Raw genomic sequence first — 17,616 nt, forward strand, 5'->3', positions numbered from 1 at the left:
ACAAAACAAACAAACAAAAAAAACCAAACCAGCTGAGGCCAGCTGATAATTATAGCCAGTAAAGATCCTCAAACCAGCAAAAGCAAACATTTCAGAGCTGTACCGCTAATTTCCACCCCCACCCAAAATGAAAACAAAGATAGAAGAGACCCTGTTAAGAAACATTCATTTCCCAAGTGCAGATACAGTAAGAGCATTGGTTATAAATAGGCTCCACCTACCTAGGATATATCACTGCTCAGCCTGACCATAAGAGTGTAAACAAAGTATTGGCCCGAAGCCTGAAGGGTCTTGAGAATAGGTACCCAGCCCTAGTAAGAAATGAGGAGACCAGGGTGACTAACCCCAAGACAGCCTTGTACAGATAGTAACTTTTTTTAGGGTGGGGAAGACAAATATACCAGGGCTTACTGTTACTCTACACCCGAAGGTTTACATATACAGCAGTGCTTTAAGGTGCAGTAAATAACTTCTACACAAATGCAAAATCATGATATAGTTCAATATTTTTAAAATTTAGCAATGCTTTTTCCCCTTAGGCATTTTGCTTTAACTATGAATGAAACAAAATACATGCAGTGTTGGTAAACTGCCTTTGGGGCAGTAATCCAGTAAATAAAACTGCAAAGGACATGCATGGGATAAAAGGGGTGCTTCTATTGTCATCTTTAAAGACTCTAAGAAAACCCAGCCCTAACAATGAAAAGGAAGAAAAAACTTTCAGCTTTGGAAATTTGATACTAAGGGGCAGTGTTTTTTACAGAAAGTTTGCTGCCAGATGTGGAACTTCAGGTCCCAAATCTAAGGGCATCCTAGCTACTTCACCCACAACACTTGCTGACTGTTCCTTCCCTGAGAATGGACAAAAGGCAGCATGCAGCATTTCATCCATATTTCCCAAGAAAGTCCTGACAGAACTAGAAAAACAGGTTCTACCGAGATACCTTCTTACAGCATTGTATTAATATCACTTCTCTGAGTAAATGGAGAATTGGGCCTAACTTCTTAAGCTCTCAGTAAGCTCTACCTCCTGCAAGAGCAGTTGAGGCAAATTTACTTTCTACATAGGAAAGAGAGGGGGAAGCTAGTTTCTAGGGACAAGAAAATCTGCTGACAAATTAAAAGATAGGCATTGTGGTATTGGGAAGAGCACTGAATGGCAAGTTGGGAAGCCTGGGTTCTGGTTCTGGTTCTGCTGCTCTCTCTTGCCATGGGCCTGGGGCAAGTTGCTGAAGCTCCCTCTTCACAATCTCAAACTAAAAAGGACCCTGCATCAGGTGAGCCTCTCATGACCCTTTTCTAGCCTGTCACTTTTTTCATACACTCCACCCCAATTTGGGTAATACTCTGCCATTTATTTTCAAGTTCTGAGATCCTGACTGAATCCTGATTCATTGTCTACACCATAGGAGTCACTAATGAGTACTGATTTCACTTGAAGCATTCAGACACAGTGCCCCCTCACCCTGGGGGACTTTGGAGAAAGATGTTGCTGAGGTTGTCACTCTCTCCAGAACTGCTCCTTAAGGTACTTGGGATCAAGCTCTAGCTACCAACTAGAGAAGCTACTTAAAGCATAGTGCCGAGGATTACCCTGACTTCACTCGATCCCTGGGTCATTCAGCATCCCCCAATTCCCCCTGCAGCTGAGGCCAGCATTTGACACTTCAAAACAAAAGCAGCAGGCAAGCTCCTAGAAGTCAAGTTCATCCTGCAATGCTGCTCGGCTAGGATCAGCAGAGCAACTGAAGCCCTGGAGCATGAAATCTTACTCCCCACACAGTCTTCCTGGGCTTTCAGAGTCACATAATGAAATCTCACCTTGACCCTGCTAACTCTCCTTGACCACTTACAGCCTCGAGTTCCACAAACTGACAATGCCCTGAAGGATTTGTTACAGAATTGACTGCTTTTCTATTGCAAGTGCCTTGTATTCTTACTCTTCTGAGACTGAGCAAAAAAACAAACAAACAAACAAACAAACAACAATAACAACAACAAAAAAAAACACCCCAAAACATGCTGAAAGTTTTTCTATAACCTTTGGTAGTTTTGATTTCTTCTCCACCAATTTCTTACTCCACCTTTTTTTCCTAGCGAGCAGCTGGAAGCTCCCAATCTCTTACTAACACTGTGAAGTTTCTTTCTGGGCCTCTCTTGTTTTCCCTACCTCCTATTTCTTATGCACCTTTAAGGTGAGGCACACAGACTTGGCTGGCACTGAGGCTATCTTGGATCAACTCATCAAGAGAAAACATCTGACTTTCAAGGACAATGTTCTGCTAATTTCTATACCAGCTCAAATACAGTTGGGAAATCAGAATGAAAGGGAAGAAGATACAAAACTAGTCAGTGCACACATTCCTGTCCTTCACCATCATAAGTACTCCCTCTTACTGTCTCTCTGGGTATTTGGGGAGCCAGAAAACTTAGCATTAGCTCAGAAAACAAGTACAGGAAGAATGCTGTGTATGAGAACCCTGAAAGGCTGTAGTCAGGCTTTTTAAGAGTTTTTAAAATCATGATGCGCTTATGCTTGGATTATGTGGACCAGTCTGGAGACCTCAACATGTGCACCCAACACATTAACACTACAGGAAAAGCACAGGATTGGGGGGAGAAGCGCAATTCCTAACGACTTACCATACTGACTGTAAGGGAAATCGGGCTGGGCCGCTGGGGGTTTGCTCATGTCCTGAGCTGCCTGAGATGGTGGTGGTGGGAAAGCTAGCGGTGCTGCCCCTGGAGTGGCAGGTGGAGGAGGCACTCCCGGAGGGGCAAATTGATCAGGTGGAGGTGGTGGAGGTCCATAGCCAAAACCTGAAAAGAAAAAGCAAAAGAAAAGAAAATAGAAGATATATAATTGACAAATAAGTAACAAAAGACAGGCAAGTTCTGACTTCTCAGGTTGTCAAAATGATCTTCTGAGGCAATGACAGAATACAAAGAATAGAAGACTTGAAGCCAGGAAATCTGGGTTCCAATCTTGGCTCTATCATGTCTCGTCTCTGGCCCTCAAGTTTCCTTACCTGTAAAAGGGGGATGATGACAACAATTGTATTACATACCTCTCAGGGTTGTCAGGAAAGCCCTTTGTAAACAGTAAAGTGCTACTATCATCTTGGTTAGATTTCCATATGCAAAATATGTTTGCTCTTAAGCCTACTAAAGGTTAAAGGAAAAGCCCATTAGTCTGCAGCTGCCTTTAAAGTGAGCTAGATGCTGCTGGGATTTAGAGGGTATGCTTCAGATAAGGCAAGAACAATTTTTGACAACTTGACTGACACCCAGGGTAGGACTCAAGAGTACCGGATCAGTCTTGACAGAGTGATGGTAAACTGATGCTTTTTCTCAAAATACACACATCTTAGTCCTTCTCCAAATGACCAGCCCAGGCTGTTCCTTGGGTCCAACATTTCAGTTATCTTAGAGTTCACATCTCCCAATCTGAAATTCAAGATGTCTAAGTGGCACTAGACATTCTGGTTCTCTGAAAAGGCGGTTTATATCACATCAGTCTTGAAACACAAAGCCTTAATTATATCACGAAAAACAACTACAATAATCACCCATTCTTTCTAGACCTCGTTTTTTTTCACCTACAAATACTTTTTGCTGCCCCTACTTACACATCCCTCAAAAGACTTGGTGAAAGACTATAACAAATTAAGGACTTGGGATTTCCTGGTAAGGGTGTCCACTCCACAGCTGTAGCCTGAAATCCTCTCTGCCTCACTCAACAGCCTTCGAGGGTTAATCACCTAGATCACTATTCAGACACCAGATACCATCTGCCACCTGGCCTATAGATGAAGCCCCTAGCAGGTGGGTCTTGCAGGGCCTGTGGCTCCACTGATACAGCCTTCAAAAATAAGTAACATTATGCTACTGGGTTTGTATCCCAAAGAGATCTTAAAGAAGGGAAAGGAGCCTGTATGTGCAAGAATGTTTGTGGCAGCCCTCTTTGTAGTGGCCAGAAACTGGAAACTACGTGGATGCCCATCAATTGGAGATTGGCTGAATAAGTTATGGTATATGAATATTATGGAATATTATTGTTCTGTAAGAAATGACCAGCAGGATGATTTCAGAGAGGCCTGGACTGATGCTGAGTGAAATGAGCAGAACCAAGAGATCATTATATACTTCAACAACACTATATGATGATCAATTCTGATGGACGTGGCCCTCTTCAACAATGAGATGAACCAAATCAGCTCCAATAGATCAGTAATGAACTGAACCAGCTACACCCAGCGAAAGAACTCTGGGAGATGACTATGAACCTCTACATAGAATTCCCAATAGCCCTATTTTTATCTGCCTGCATTTTGGATTTCCTTCACAGGCTAATTGTACACTATTTCAACGTCCAATTCTTTTTGTACAGCAAAACAACTGTTTGGTCATGTATACATATATTGTATTTAATTTATGCTCTAATATATTTAACATGTATTGGTCAACCTGCCATCTTGGGGGGGGGAGGGGAAAAATTAGAACAAAAGCTTTGGCAATTGTCAATGTTGTAAAATTACCCATGCATATGTCTGGTAAATAAAAACTATTAAAAATAATAATAATAAAATAAAATAAAATAACACTAGTGGCACCACCACAAAGTATCTTCAGCTTTAGAGAAAGACTGGGAAAAAAACACAGCCCAAACTTTCCCTCAAACTTCTTATAAGACCTGCAATTATAACAACTAGCAGAAAAATAAATGAAACAAAGAAAAGGAAAAAAAGAGGAATTACTCAAAAAGCGGTTACTTTAACTGAATTCACTGATGATTTGATGTCAGTCACTGGGTAGAACATAATTTCTACACTAAGAACTCTACCAGGCCAATCTTCTATAAGTTAATAGCTGTACTAAAATTTCTTTATTGCACATTTATAAGCAGGTTCCAAGTTGAAAATTCAAACTATAAGGTAAAATCATTTCAAAATAAAATGGTTTTAATCAGTACCTCATTATTTCAGGCACTCAAGTGAATATGAATTCTGCTAAAATACAATGATCTAAGAATTAAATTAAAATTGCTCTCTCTAGAATTTTCAGGTGAAAACTGGGAAAAACAACATGGATACAAATTCTATACAGTTCCCTTGTTCTTGTTCCTTGTTCTTGTTCAAAGGAAGTAATAAGTTGTCAGTACAGAAAATATTAGAAAAAAAATCAAGGCATTAACGAAAAAATCTCTGCTTACAAAAAAACAAAATTTTCAATTGTCTACCCAGATAATAATTCTTATTGGGGGGAAAGAAAAGTAAAACAAATTCTTCACACTTAAAACTGCAATGCTCTGCAAAACTACTGACAGCTGGATAGCAAATCCTAGTGATATGGGTTCTTATTCCATATGGCTTACTGTAATAACCTAATCAAGTCTTCCTGCTTCTACTTTCCCTCAATCTACTATGTGTCTCATATTGGTAGAATCATCTTTAAAAAAAAAAAAAAAAAAAAAAAAACCCACGATCAGATCACTCTTTTTAGGGGCTCTCAGCTTCAAAAAAGTTCCAATTCTTTTTTGTTTAGTCAAAGCCCTCCAGAATTCAAGGATACCCTTTTTTCCCCAGTTTTCTCTTCCCTCCAAGAACCCCTATTCCAGTTAAATTAGGATATTCTCTTGCTTAATAAGAAGCATTCTCCTCTGTACTTTCACCACCTGTGTTTGTGCTATATATCTCAAATGCTCTCCCCTACTGTTGGAGTCCCACTTCATGTTAAAAATCTATTTCCCCACATCTTAATATCTTAAGAACCTATAATACCATTCTGTCCCTCTGATGCTAATTATGTTATTTTTATCAGTATTGGTAAATTACTCCTTAACTTGGATTTTAAGATCTTTCAAAGACCATGTCTTATATGGATTTCATTTAAAGACTTAGCTCAGGACATAATAGATCTATCAAAGGTGGGTTTGTTTAGGGACATTCTCATATAATCAGTATTATGAAAGATTTGAATCCAAATTATTTCCCCATATGATCCCATGGAAGACTTACTGAACTGAGGAGGGGTACCGTACCCCTGTGGAAAGCCTTGGGGAGGGGGAAACCCTCCTGGAGGCGTGGATACAATGTATGAGGTAAAAGGAGGAGGTGGAGGTGGAGCTCCCCTTCCTGCAGGAGGCGGCCCATAACCACCTGGAAAAACAAAGAAATAGCATGGTAAGGAAAAGGAGAAAAAAAAGAATATACTCATCCTCAACCTAAAAAAAACCTACCTCATCTGACCTTTTCAGTTAGAGAAGGGGATCCTGGATTCTGTAAGGTCTAGTCCCAGATATTATTAACAAGCACGTGTGACAACCCCACCTATCTTGGTTTATCTTTTCATTGCCCTTCTGTAAAATGACCCACTTCTTCAAGGTACCCAGCCAGCTCAAAGGCCAGTGGAATTAGGCTGACTGAGTTGGGAAGATCTCATTCCCTATCCAGGTTTTGCTACTGGCCTATAGGGTAGCCTTACACAAGACCCCAAAGGAACCCTCCTTGGATCTCATCCTATAATAACAACAACACAGTGTTTTGCTCTTATGTAGTTATTGGCTTTGGCTGGCCATATTAATACTTTATCCTCATTGTAAATTACATTAAGGTTTTTAGCTTGAATCGCCTACAATTATCATAATATCCATATTTCCTGATTTTCAAAGATACTCTTCTCATACTTCACAACAAAGTGCTCTTTTCTAATGCAATACTGTGCATTAATGAAACACGGTGTGTTATTCTCCTGCAAGTTCTTATGTCCTAAAATGTGCTTTATACATAGTGTTTACTAAATGTTTGCTGATGATCAGTTGTTTGTGAAATCAACATCTTTTCAACTAACCTGGAATGTCATAAATCAGTTTTATCATTATAATTTAAAGCCACAACTTCTGCCTTATTATTACTGCTGCCAATCTAGATAGAATATATATAACCTCCTCCTATAACATGCTATTTGAGAGGCTAGATTCCCAGCTAATTCTGTGACCCGTCTATTTAAAAAAAAAAAAAAAAAAAGTTACTTACCAATAGCCTGCCCTGCTGGCACCCACATTCCTAAAACAACGAAACAAACAAAGAAAATGATCGATATTCCCCAGTCATGAAGTCAGTTATTCAAGAAGCAAATTTAGTGTCATTTAGAAAATGAATCAAATTTAAATTCCAGTGGCAGCTAGGTGGCACAATGGATAGAGCACCAGCCTTGAATTCAGGAGGACTTGAGTTCAAATCTGGTCTCAGACACTTAACATTTCCTAGCTGTGTGACCCTGGGCAAGTCACTTAACCCCAGCCTCAAAAATATAAATTTAAATTCCATTTAATTGCCAAGGGATTTGAAGAATACTAAGACCACATCAAAGTTCTACTATATCCTATAATATTTAGGATTTTGTTTTTCCCTTTTCCAATCCCTTTCTGTGTGGTTTGAACATCAGGAATGAGAAACTTTTTCTTCTCAGTTCTAGAAAGAAATGGATCCAGTGTCTGTCTACTTGGATCTAACAAGAATGCTCTCAGATAACTCAAAGCAATGACCAAATATTTGTTATCCACGGATAGATGGAGTCATCTTAGATGTGGCAGAAGAAGCAGGGGGATTTAGCAGATAAAAATGCTAGATGAAGCCTCAGAGAACTTAGGATCAAGTTCTGGTTCTGCTAATCACTAGCCCTATTTGGCCAAGACTAAGCCACCTGACCTTCCTGAGCAGTAATTTCCTCATATATAAACTGAGGTTAGTAAATGTACTCCCTTCCTTATTGCCTTATGAATGTAGAAGTTTGAAACACCACAAAATATTATTTATGCAATAAATTTAAGCAAATATTTATTCCAGAAACGCCATGCTCCCTGATTGTGTTTAACGTATTATAAAAACATCAAAGTCATAGTTGTGTCTGCAGAGTTAACAATGGAAGAGAAAAAGGAAATTAACTGCTCCCTTTGAGCATGATCTAGGACATCTTAACTTAGAAGTGTTTGTTAACACTCCCATCTCCACCTTTCTCTCAGTGGGAAATTTATCCTGCAAAAACATGTATCCCCTTTAGCTGGCAAAACCAACTACAAACATTAAGTCCATATTTTATTATAAAATGTTAACTACTTAGGAGAATTACTCAGAACAAAGATTAACTCTTCCTTATAATGCTTGAAAAACAGAAATGGCTTAAGCCTAATGGGGGCCTTCTGGAGAGTAAGGGCCACTTCCCCCAGTGATGTCTAGTGCCCATCCTGCTATCTGACTGGAGCAGGAAAAAAGGAAGGCAGTTTTCATATCAAGGCTCTTCAGCTGCCTCTTCTTCTCACCCAAAGCAATATATTCTACCCCAACTGTAGAGTTACTTCTTGGCAGGCAACACCAGGACTTGAGCAAAGTTGTAGATGAGCATATTGAATTTTAAGGATTACCCTAGTGCAATGCTTTGGATCAAATTGACTATTCAGATCTGAGGAAATTTCTAAAGAATTTTTAAAAACCTAAAAGCAAAGTTTCTAAGAATGATGTTTGCATTTCAGATTTGGACTAAGATTATTTCTATTGTGTCTAAAAATAGCAATAATTCACTGAAGAATTCAAATGTGGAAGCAGGGGAATGGGGGTGGGGTAACTATAAATTGTAAACTCCTGCTTTTAAATCTGCCTTTCAAGTTGTAATAGCAAGTATACCACATGATGTCTAGTAAAAACCCAGAGCTCTAGATTAGTGGGATCCAACTCATGAAAGGGGAAATGAATGGGGATGGGGGCACAAATGCTGCATTGCATTTTTTTCTTTCAGGCAGTGGGCTACTCAAATTTGATATAGGTCACCCAACTACTTGTGTACCATGATGGAAGTTAGATGAGGATGACATTACCTTGTGGGCCATATCCCTGTTGCCAAGTAGGAGGGGGCTGACCTGCCCAACCATTGGCAGCATTTGGCATGAGCCTGCTTCCCCACTGGCTGGCACCCGGCTGTCCTGGAACTTGGCTTTTGCTATCTCGAGGTTCTGCACGTTTTACCTCCACCTAAACAAACAGAATACCAATTTAAGAAAGATGCTGTGTGTTAATACACCCCCCTTCCCTTTATATACACCCTTAGTTACACTTACAACTACACTTAGCACCTTATGACTTAAATCTAAATACTTAATTATAAAACTTATTTAGGCCAGTAGATTGTTTTGTTTTGTATTTTTTTTTTAATGTTTCTCAGGTACAATAGATGCAATTGTAAGACACAGCAAGTCCTACACATGAATATAAGTATTTAGAGCTAAGAGAATCCTTAAATCTTATTTCCGATATAATAAAAGGTCATTGACTTTTCTACTTTAAAACAGCAGTATCCTCTTTCAATAATCTCTCAACCTATTTTAATATGCTCAGAAATCTTAAGTAATTATGGTCTTTTAAAAAACCATCTGATAATGTTCACTTTCAGATAAACCACCTTAGTGAGCAGGTCACCGTCTCACTTGGAAGAGAGTTTTTTTCCTGAATGAGGGTACTAATGTTTTAAACCATTAATGATACTGGTTGTTGCATTTCGAAGCTAAGCTAAACTTAAAAAGCCCACCCAGTCTGCCTATAATTTTAGCTCTGCTCATACCTGAGAAACACAAGTCTGGTTTTGTTTGGTTTATTTATATTTTGTTTTGTTTTTAAACTTAGGTTTTAATTTTGTTTAAATGTCTAATGGAAGATAAAGACTTACCTTCCCCAGGCTAAGGCTTAAAGAATCTCAATTAACTCAAAATTATGTCAGAGGGAATGGATGTGATAAGAGAATCAATCTTACATTACATCTAACAAAAAAAGTAAACAGACATGCAAATAAATGGACAGTGGAATCAGTAAGCAAAATCTTCATACTGTGTTAGGTCAGTAGCCCAGACCCTGATTTTTGGGAATGCTCTCTAAGCCACAACACTTTATTGTCAATAATAAAAATGAGTGGCTTGGGACAGCTGGGAAGAAAGGAACTTGACCTACTTCTGCTAAGCTGTACGTCCAAAATCAAGCCCTTTCTTCAAAACAATCACTTCTCCCCACCAAAACCTTTCCCCCAATCCAATTTTTTATTCAATGAAGCTCTCTGCATTCATGTCATCAGAATTTTAAAAATTTTATTATAAATTTTAATGGGGGGGTCTGTATAGAAAGGAAACAAATCTGAACTATCAATGGAGGCTTTGCAATAGTGCAGCAGGCATTTTGTATTCAGAATTCTGTCTGCTTTGCTTTACAGGTCTAGCACAGGGACAAAGGTTTAGTATTCCCCGCCTTTCTGCCCCAAGGACATTATACATGATGGTAACAAAATCTCTGTGAGCTGAAAAAAGATCTGCTATATAGCAGAATCAAGGGACTTTTTCAAAGAACTCAAATTAATGAGTCTTCATACACTTTTCCTAAGGGGAATTTGGTTCCTGCTTACAAAGCAAAGTAGTTCTTGTAATTTAAAATTTTTTTACCCTTAACAATGGAATATATATAGATGCAGTCACCCCAGTAATACATTTTTAATCATCAGATGAGATTTCAGGCATTTTAAAAGCTTAATATAGCCAATATATAACCAACTGTTATGGGAAGGGAAGCATCCCAATTGTCTATAAATAAGTTTGATTTTGACCTATGTGTAAATGAGAATTTGGATTGCTTCAGACTTCTAGCCCAAGAGCCAGACTCCTTAAGCAATATACATTTACTTCTTTTCAGGTACCTATACCTAATCTACATGTTGGGTGAAGTAACTTCAAAGTGTTATGCCAAATCAGTTTTGGTATGAAACTTTCTCAAAAATCACTGTTTAACATCAGTAGAAGAGCCCACTGGAATCCTACTAGTAGACACTAGCTAATCTATTAATTCAGCAAAACACATTTTGCTCCATATATAAAGATTACACTTTTTTCAAATTATAAATGTTCAATACTATGTCACAGTACCTTAAAATATTGAACGCAGACTCCTTTGAACTTGTGTTCATAATTGTCATGCATCCTTGCAATCTGTATGCTAATTTTAAACTTAAAAGCTTCAATAAATATCAGTACAAGATATATTTTTTTTCCTGTTTTAGGTAGGTTCAAATAGATTTCATTAAAACTTTGACAAATTCTAAACCACCTATATATAAAAATAATCACACATACACTGAACTGTATAGAGAAATTTAAAATTTTAACACCATCTTTTTTTTTTTTTCCCCAGGGGGAGATTAGTGAATTGATGACATTAACTCTACCACCATCAAAATATTTTAACCATCAGCCAAAGAAATGCCTGTGAGACTAAAGACAAAATAATGTTCTGCATTCAAATTGGGTTCAAAAAACAAAACATTTCATGGCTTTGGGTTATAAATAGGAAAATATATGGCATTATTACTGAAATGGACTATATCCTAATGTACTAATAGGGATTTTTTTTTTAAAAAAGGTGAACCAAACTAAACACAAATTCAGATCCTATATTATCTCTGGTACTAACAAGAAATGCATGTCCCAGTTATTCATTTTAGAGCTCCTTTTGTAGAAATCATAAGGATCCAAGTAAAATGAAGATTTGGGTACTGATTTTGCATAGATGCTCAAATAGGCTCATCTATAGATGATGTTCAGTGTTCACAGTGGAACAGAGTAATCAAGGGGGCTGGGGCTAGGGGTGGGCAGGCCTTCAACTTCCTATTACTATCTTCACATAATGGCAACACAGTATGAAGATATAACAACCAGAGGTCACTTAACTGCATTGTGGTTAAATACTATAATAAAGTCTGTGGGTTTGTACCGAAGTATCACAGTAAGTGACCCAATTTAAAAAAACCAATCCTTCATGATGTTTCATTATTTATTTGCTTTCCTTTTAAATTTTAACTTGGGATTCTTAAAGACTCATTTCTACTCACTTATCAAGTCAAGTGCTAAACAATTTGAATATGAAATCCACATCTGAAGGAGTGGTATCTTAAACCGAACCTTAGACAACACAGAGAGTTCACTGGAAGCCAGACTGAAAACACAGACTCAGACTAAACACCTTTCTCTCCTGCTGAATTTCCCACTCTCATTTTATTTTAGGCATTGCACATCCAAAAGCAATTCTCAAAGAATGGTGTCATTTAGCCAAAAGAACACTTCTTAGGGCAAGTTGTGCCAAAACTTCCTGAAGACCTTATGTCAAATGGAATAGCATCTCTTGACCTGGTTTTTGTCAAATGATCTATTATACTCAAGTTACCTACTCTTTCCCTTCCCGTGAGAAAACCGTCAACTATATACTTATTTACCAGTGAAATCCCCAGTTGCCCAAGACTTGGTTTGGTCTTAAGGTAAAATAAAACTACAACTACACACTTTTTTGCCCATGATGTCGTGAAAATGCATGTTGACAGCCTGGTCCACTGATTGTTCGTCCTCGAAAGTAATAAATCCAAAACCTAGCCAACGACGAAGAGTGAATCAAGGTAGCAGGGTGTTGTGACACAAAACAGGATGATGAACAGTATTAGGGGCGGACCAAGGGATCAAACAAGGGTTTCAGATAAGCCAGGTATGTTCACAAATTTCAGAAAATGTATCAGCCACCTGGAAAAGTAGCAAGGGCAGGGTGGCTCCAAGAAGCCAAGATTCTCAGTTTACCACATGCATTTATAAAACAAAATATACATGTTTTGGGTTCAGATAATTGGCTTAATAACCAAAAGGTTTGACATAGCTGGGAAACAGGCTAAGATGGGAAAAACTATTCAAAGAACAAAGGGAATTCTTTTTTTCCCCCTAAACCATCATGGTTAGTTAAAATTTTAGAGGAAGCCTACAATTTGTCATAGGAACTAATTTTAAAAAAAAGCAAAACCCTACAAACCAACTGCAATGAAAATTAACCAATCCAAATTAAAATAGGAGAAAAATATCCTTTTTAAGAATCAACAGCCAAAACATATAGGAATACTTGGATCATGAAGTGATTAAAACTTGAAGGTCTTTTTCTGTAAACCTAAGGTTTCAGCATATCTCTTTACTGAATGTATCCAATAATACCTTAAGATAGGTTGTTTTTTTCTGGGGGGCCAAAAAGATCTCTGGATCTTGAACCAGAAGAGTCCTGATCTTAAAAAATTTCCTTGCCCCTTGTTTTACAGATGAGGGACCTACACAAGGTTATTAAAAGAGTTAAATGGCAGAGCTATTTCTATCTTCTGGCTCCAAAGCCAGTTTTCCTTCCACTATGGCCAGTGCCTTCCATATACTAAGTATTCAAACAAAAACAAAATTTCTAATGAAGGATATAGAATTAACACATGTCAACCACCTGAAAGGGCTTCTGGACCATGACAAAAGGAAGATAAATTGGACACATGTAGTCTGGATGTGTGTGTGCTTTTCTGAAACCCAAGATTTTCCACCTTGGCTTGCATTTTGCTTTGCAGCTAGTGCTGACAGCAGCCATATATATATATATATATATTGCTCTAAAGCGTTAAACAGAAACACAGTATCTATAACAGTTAGTGCCTCACTAAGCTTCCCCAACTCGGTTGGGGAAGCCCAAGGAGGCCTATCAAAGGAGGTTATATATAAAATACACAAAGATACAGGCCAAAATGGATTCCAGCAGGTCAAATTCTGCTGTCAGCAGCAAGAGCAAGAGGCATCATCAAAATTTTAAAAATTAAATAAAAATCAAATAAAATAAAAATAAAAAAACAAAAAACAAAAAACAAAAAAACTTGAGCATTTCCCAAACACAAGAGTCTGGTGGTATAAACGAAGTTTGGTTGGTCTGTGATGAGAGCGACCATCCAATGGAAAGCAGCATTTCATCACAATGTATTTGTCTGTAGTGAACTGGAAAGCTTATTAGCAGCACTGCCAAGAAGACCCTCAAGTCTCTGCAGGGATCCTGGATCAGTTTAATATCAGATTTCCCCTCTAGATGCCAAGAGGAGAACAGAAGGGAGCACCCGCCACCTCCAGAGATGGTCCACTGACTCTGTTCACAAAAGAAAGACTTCGAGGAGACAGATGCCAAAGAACTTGGAAGATAGATGAAATTCTCAAAGAATTCAGTAGGGCACCAAAAGGACCAAAGATAATAAAGGCTATATACATATATATATATACACACACACATATATATATATGTATATATATATATACACACACACACATATATATACATACATATATACATATACATACATATATATTTCTTTTGCTTGTTTGCATATGGATTCCTTTGGAGGGAGAGAGAAAGAGAGAATGGCAGGTGTACATTTACCAAAACACTTCCTGCTGGCCTAGAAAGCAGGAGTGTGAAAGCAGGAAAACATTACTTTTTTGGAAAGTAGTTTAGAGTATATTTAAGAAAGGGCTTAGGACAAACTAAGGCCCTTGAGGATTAGTAGAATTTATGTACAGTCAATAGCCAAGGTCTAAACACAGTGAAGGGGAAAGGCTGAAATTATAGATTACCAGGATCACATCATACACGGTGGCTCAAGTCCAGATTACTTCAGGGAGTAAACAAAAGTAGATGAGGGGAAGCTGAGATTGGAGTTACCTGAGTCTTCAGGATATTTTAAATCAAAATACCACTGGTAAGACAATAGGCATGAAAGGAATGGGGGAGAAGCCTAAGGAAGCTGAGTTGACAAAGATTACCAGCAAAGTACAGTTGGGAATGGTTTTAGGATCAATTTGGTTTACAATTTTCAAATATATATATATATCAATATCAATCAGCAACATGACCATATAACTGAAGAGATGAAATCTGAGGTTCAAAACGATGAAGGTAGCAAATACAAAGGAGGAAGGCAAAAGTTTTAACTGATATGCAAAGGACAAGGAAAACTGCAAGGTAACTGAAGAAGGTAATTCAGAGTAGAAATGAAGGTTAGATAACAAGGTTAGGAACTGGAAAAGGGAAAATACTCAAACAGCATTATACTATGAACAGTGAGACAGGGAAGTTCTAGCAGGAATAAATGCATCTACTGAATACAAACTACAGAAATTTTGTTTTGTTTGAAATAGCATTAATGCATTACATGCAGAACATTGTGTACAAGTAGAGTTTTATTGTATCACAGAAATTCAGAAACAATGCAAAAGGTTAGAAAAATCTGAAGGTTGTTCCCTAGGGTCCATTTCTCTAAGGAAGGCAGGGGAGGATTTGACTCTCAAATCATTTTCACTACCTCACTTTTTGGATGGGGACAAACAAGGAAACACGCACGCATGCACGCAAACATATACACAAACATACATACATACAAGGGTACACGAGCTGACATATATCCCCCACTCCTTTGGTTTAAGGATGTTTAAGGATTAAGCGGAGCAATTGGCTTCCAGGTTGGGGGGAGGGAATCAAATGTCAGAGAACTCAAATGGATACCATGGGCCTATAATTATTTTAATTTGCCTAGGCTATGGAAACTACCTGCCTATTTATCCATATTCCAAAGGGTTCCCTAGTCATTTCTGGGACTGCTAACCACTATTAAAGTCTCAAAACCCTTCAACCCCAATAGCTCAGCACTGCTGCCTCTAATTCCATCCCATCTTTTAATTGGCTGGCCCATTCCTTATTTTAGTCTCTAGGTCCCAATCAACCAGACATTAACCATGGGTTCCTCATCATGACCGAAGGCAAGGATTATAAGAGTAAATGGACCTGAGTAGTGATCTGAAAATAGTGAACTCACCTCACTCTTGTGTTTATTCTTTGCAAAGCTTTTAAGTGGATGAGCTAGTCAGATAGAGAGTAGAACTTCAGATACCCCTTTTGCTAAGCTATTCCAAGATCAGGGTAAATAGTCTGAACAAATATAAGTGATGTAGCAATATGGTTAAAAAAAAAAATAGTACTTTCTCAAACTCCAGGAATGTTTTAACCAAATTAAAAAAATTTTTAAATGGGCAGCAGCAATAAGATGTGTCAAATTTCAGATTCTGGAGGCTCCTAGAACAGATTTTCTAAAGAATGCATCTTTCAGTAAGATTACATCACCAACGAAGAAGCTGAACAGAAAAATCTATTGAAACTTCGTTTACACCCCAATGCAGACAAAGCCCGTCCCTCCTCTGACTGTGGAACTGGCCTGTACCTGTGTGATATAATTTAACACCTAGGGAAGAGAAATCTAAAGAGATATCGTTAATCACAGTCAAACAATTCACAGAAAGAAAAGAAAAAAAAAAAAAAACAACTTACTTAACATTACTGTACTTTTACTATGAAACACTTGAATACGTTTCTAAGGATGTATGTCTAAATTAAAAATAAAACTAAGACTTAACAGCTTAATAAATATGAAGTGAAGAATACATTACATAATAATGGAGTCAGAGGAGAAATGAAAGTTCAAATGGCAAACTATTCTCCAGCATGTATGGAACATGCTACAGGGCAGTTGGTGCAACTAAGCTTAATGCAATCATAAAATATTGCCTCAAGTAGTCTGCAGATGGTAGATGAAGTGAATGACATGGCAATTATTTCAGACAGACCAAAACTTACAGGTTGGTTCACATAGCCTGTCTAAAAGTGATCCACTAACCAAAAACAAAGTGGGGGTTTGGGGAAGGGAAAAGGGAGAGATAAAGACTGCATGGGAATAACAGTTAACAATGACCCCCAACCCACCCCAAAATAAAAAATTAAAAACCATGACACAGAAACTGTGTCTGTCATCCCAACTCAAATTTATTTTGGAGGTGTGCTTTTGGGTAACTCAAAGTTTATTTTTACACCAACCTCACATTAAAACCATTAAGACTAAGGGGAAAAAAAAAAAAGGAATGGATTTGTTTCCAATTCAAACAGATCATATATACCAAGCGTGGGATTGGGGAATAGGTAACGGATAGGTAAGGTGGAGGTGAGGAAACAATCAGGCTGACAGCATGAAATCACACTTCCAAGTACGTTCATGTTGACTTCAAACAGGAGAGACAGGTCTTAAGCAGGATCAGTTCACCACAGTTAAAAATATCTACAAATCTTTCTACATACATTAAAAACAGAAACCATGTTGAAATTCTTTTCAGTTTTTAAAACTTCAATTAAAAAGAACTAGCAAAAAAAATTAAAAAAAAAAAAAGAAAAAGAAAAAAAGAAAAGAAAAAGGAATGCATAATGTTTGACCTTAAAAAGCACAAACACACGTAATGGATTTGTACATGAAAGACCTATATTTTCAATATTTGTCTCAAAATCTTTGAGGCAATGTTTAAAAAAAAAATCTAGCTAATTTTTTTTTTCTTTGGATGGTGTGAAATAGTTTGCCATCTGAGCAAAAGGAGAGGATGAAGAAATTTCAAGGACAAACGAGATCAGCCTTTACCTCGAGGCCTCTGCTTCTCTGCGTCATAGATCATGACAACTTCAGTGACCTGAAAGAGAGAAAGGAAATTCTACTAACGATGTTGTGCAGGGAGGGTGGGCTGGTTACAAGAAAGCAACAGGCCAGGCCAAGGCACAGTCATATCAACAAAAGACAAGCACATCAGCCTGAGAATTTCTCAGTTAACACAAATTCAAAGAAAAATGACTACTTAGGGTCACTTGGTCATGAGATGACAAAGTTTAGCACTGC

General features: G+C 37.8%; 1 protein-coding gene across 10 annotated transcripts in view; it reads right to left on the reverse strand.

Annotated features, from left to right (window-relative positions):
• The window catches only part of DAZAP1 (DAZ associated protein 1), a 41,146-nt gene that overhangs the window by 3,307 nt on the left and 20,223 nt on the right, over positions 1 to 17,616 (reverse strand). For 4 of the 10 annotated variants that reach the window (XM_074304686.1, XM_074304680.1, XM_074304672.1 and 1 more), the window contains exons 6-11: positions 17,365 to 17,413; positions 12,365 to 12,447; positions 8,873 to 9,026; positions 7,035 to 7,064; positions 6,018 to 6,158; positions 2,644 to 2,820 (exon numbers count right to left, since the gene is read on the reverse strand). In XM_074304686.1, coding sequence (XP_074160787.1) covers positions 2,644 to 2,820; positions 6,018 to 6,158; positions 7,035 to 7,064; positions 8,873 to 9,026; positions 12,365 to 12,447; positions 17,365 to 17,413 — 634 coding nt within the window. Of the gene's footprint in view, positions 1 to 221; positions 312 to 2,643; positions 2,821 to 6,017; positions 6,159 to 7,034; positions 7,065 to 8,872; positions 9,027 to 12,364; positions 12,448 to 17,364; positions 17,414 to 17,616 lie in introns of all 10 variants that reach the window. The other 6 variants (XM_074304707.1, XM_074304698.1, XM_074304719.1 and 3 more) reach the window with 2 other exon arrangements.

The sequence above is a fragment of the Sminthopsis crassicaudata genome, chromosome 1, assembly GCF_048593235.1.
Source record: "Sminthopsis crassicaudata isolate SCR6 chromosome 1, ASM4859323v1, whole genome shotgun sequence".
Taxonomy (NCBI): Eukaryota; Metazoa; Chordata; class Mammalia; order Dasyuromorphia; family Dasyuridae; genus Sminthopsis; species Sminthopsis crassicaudata.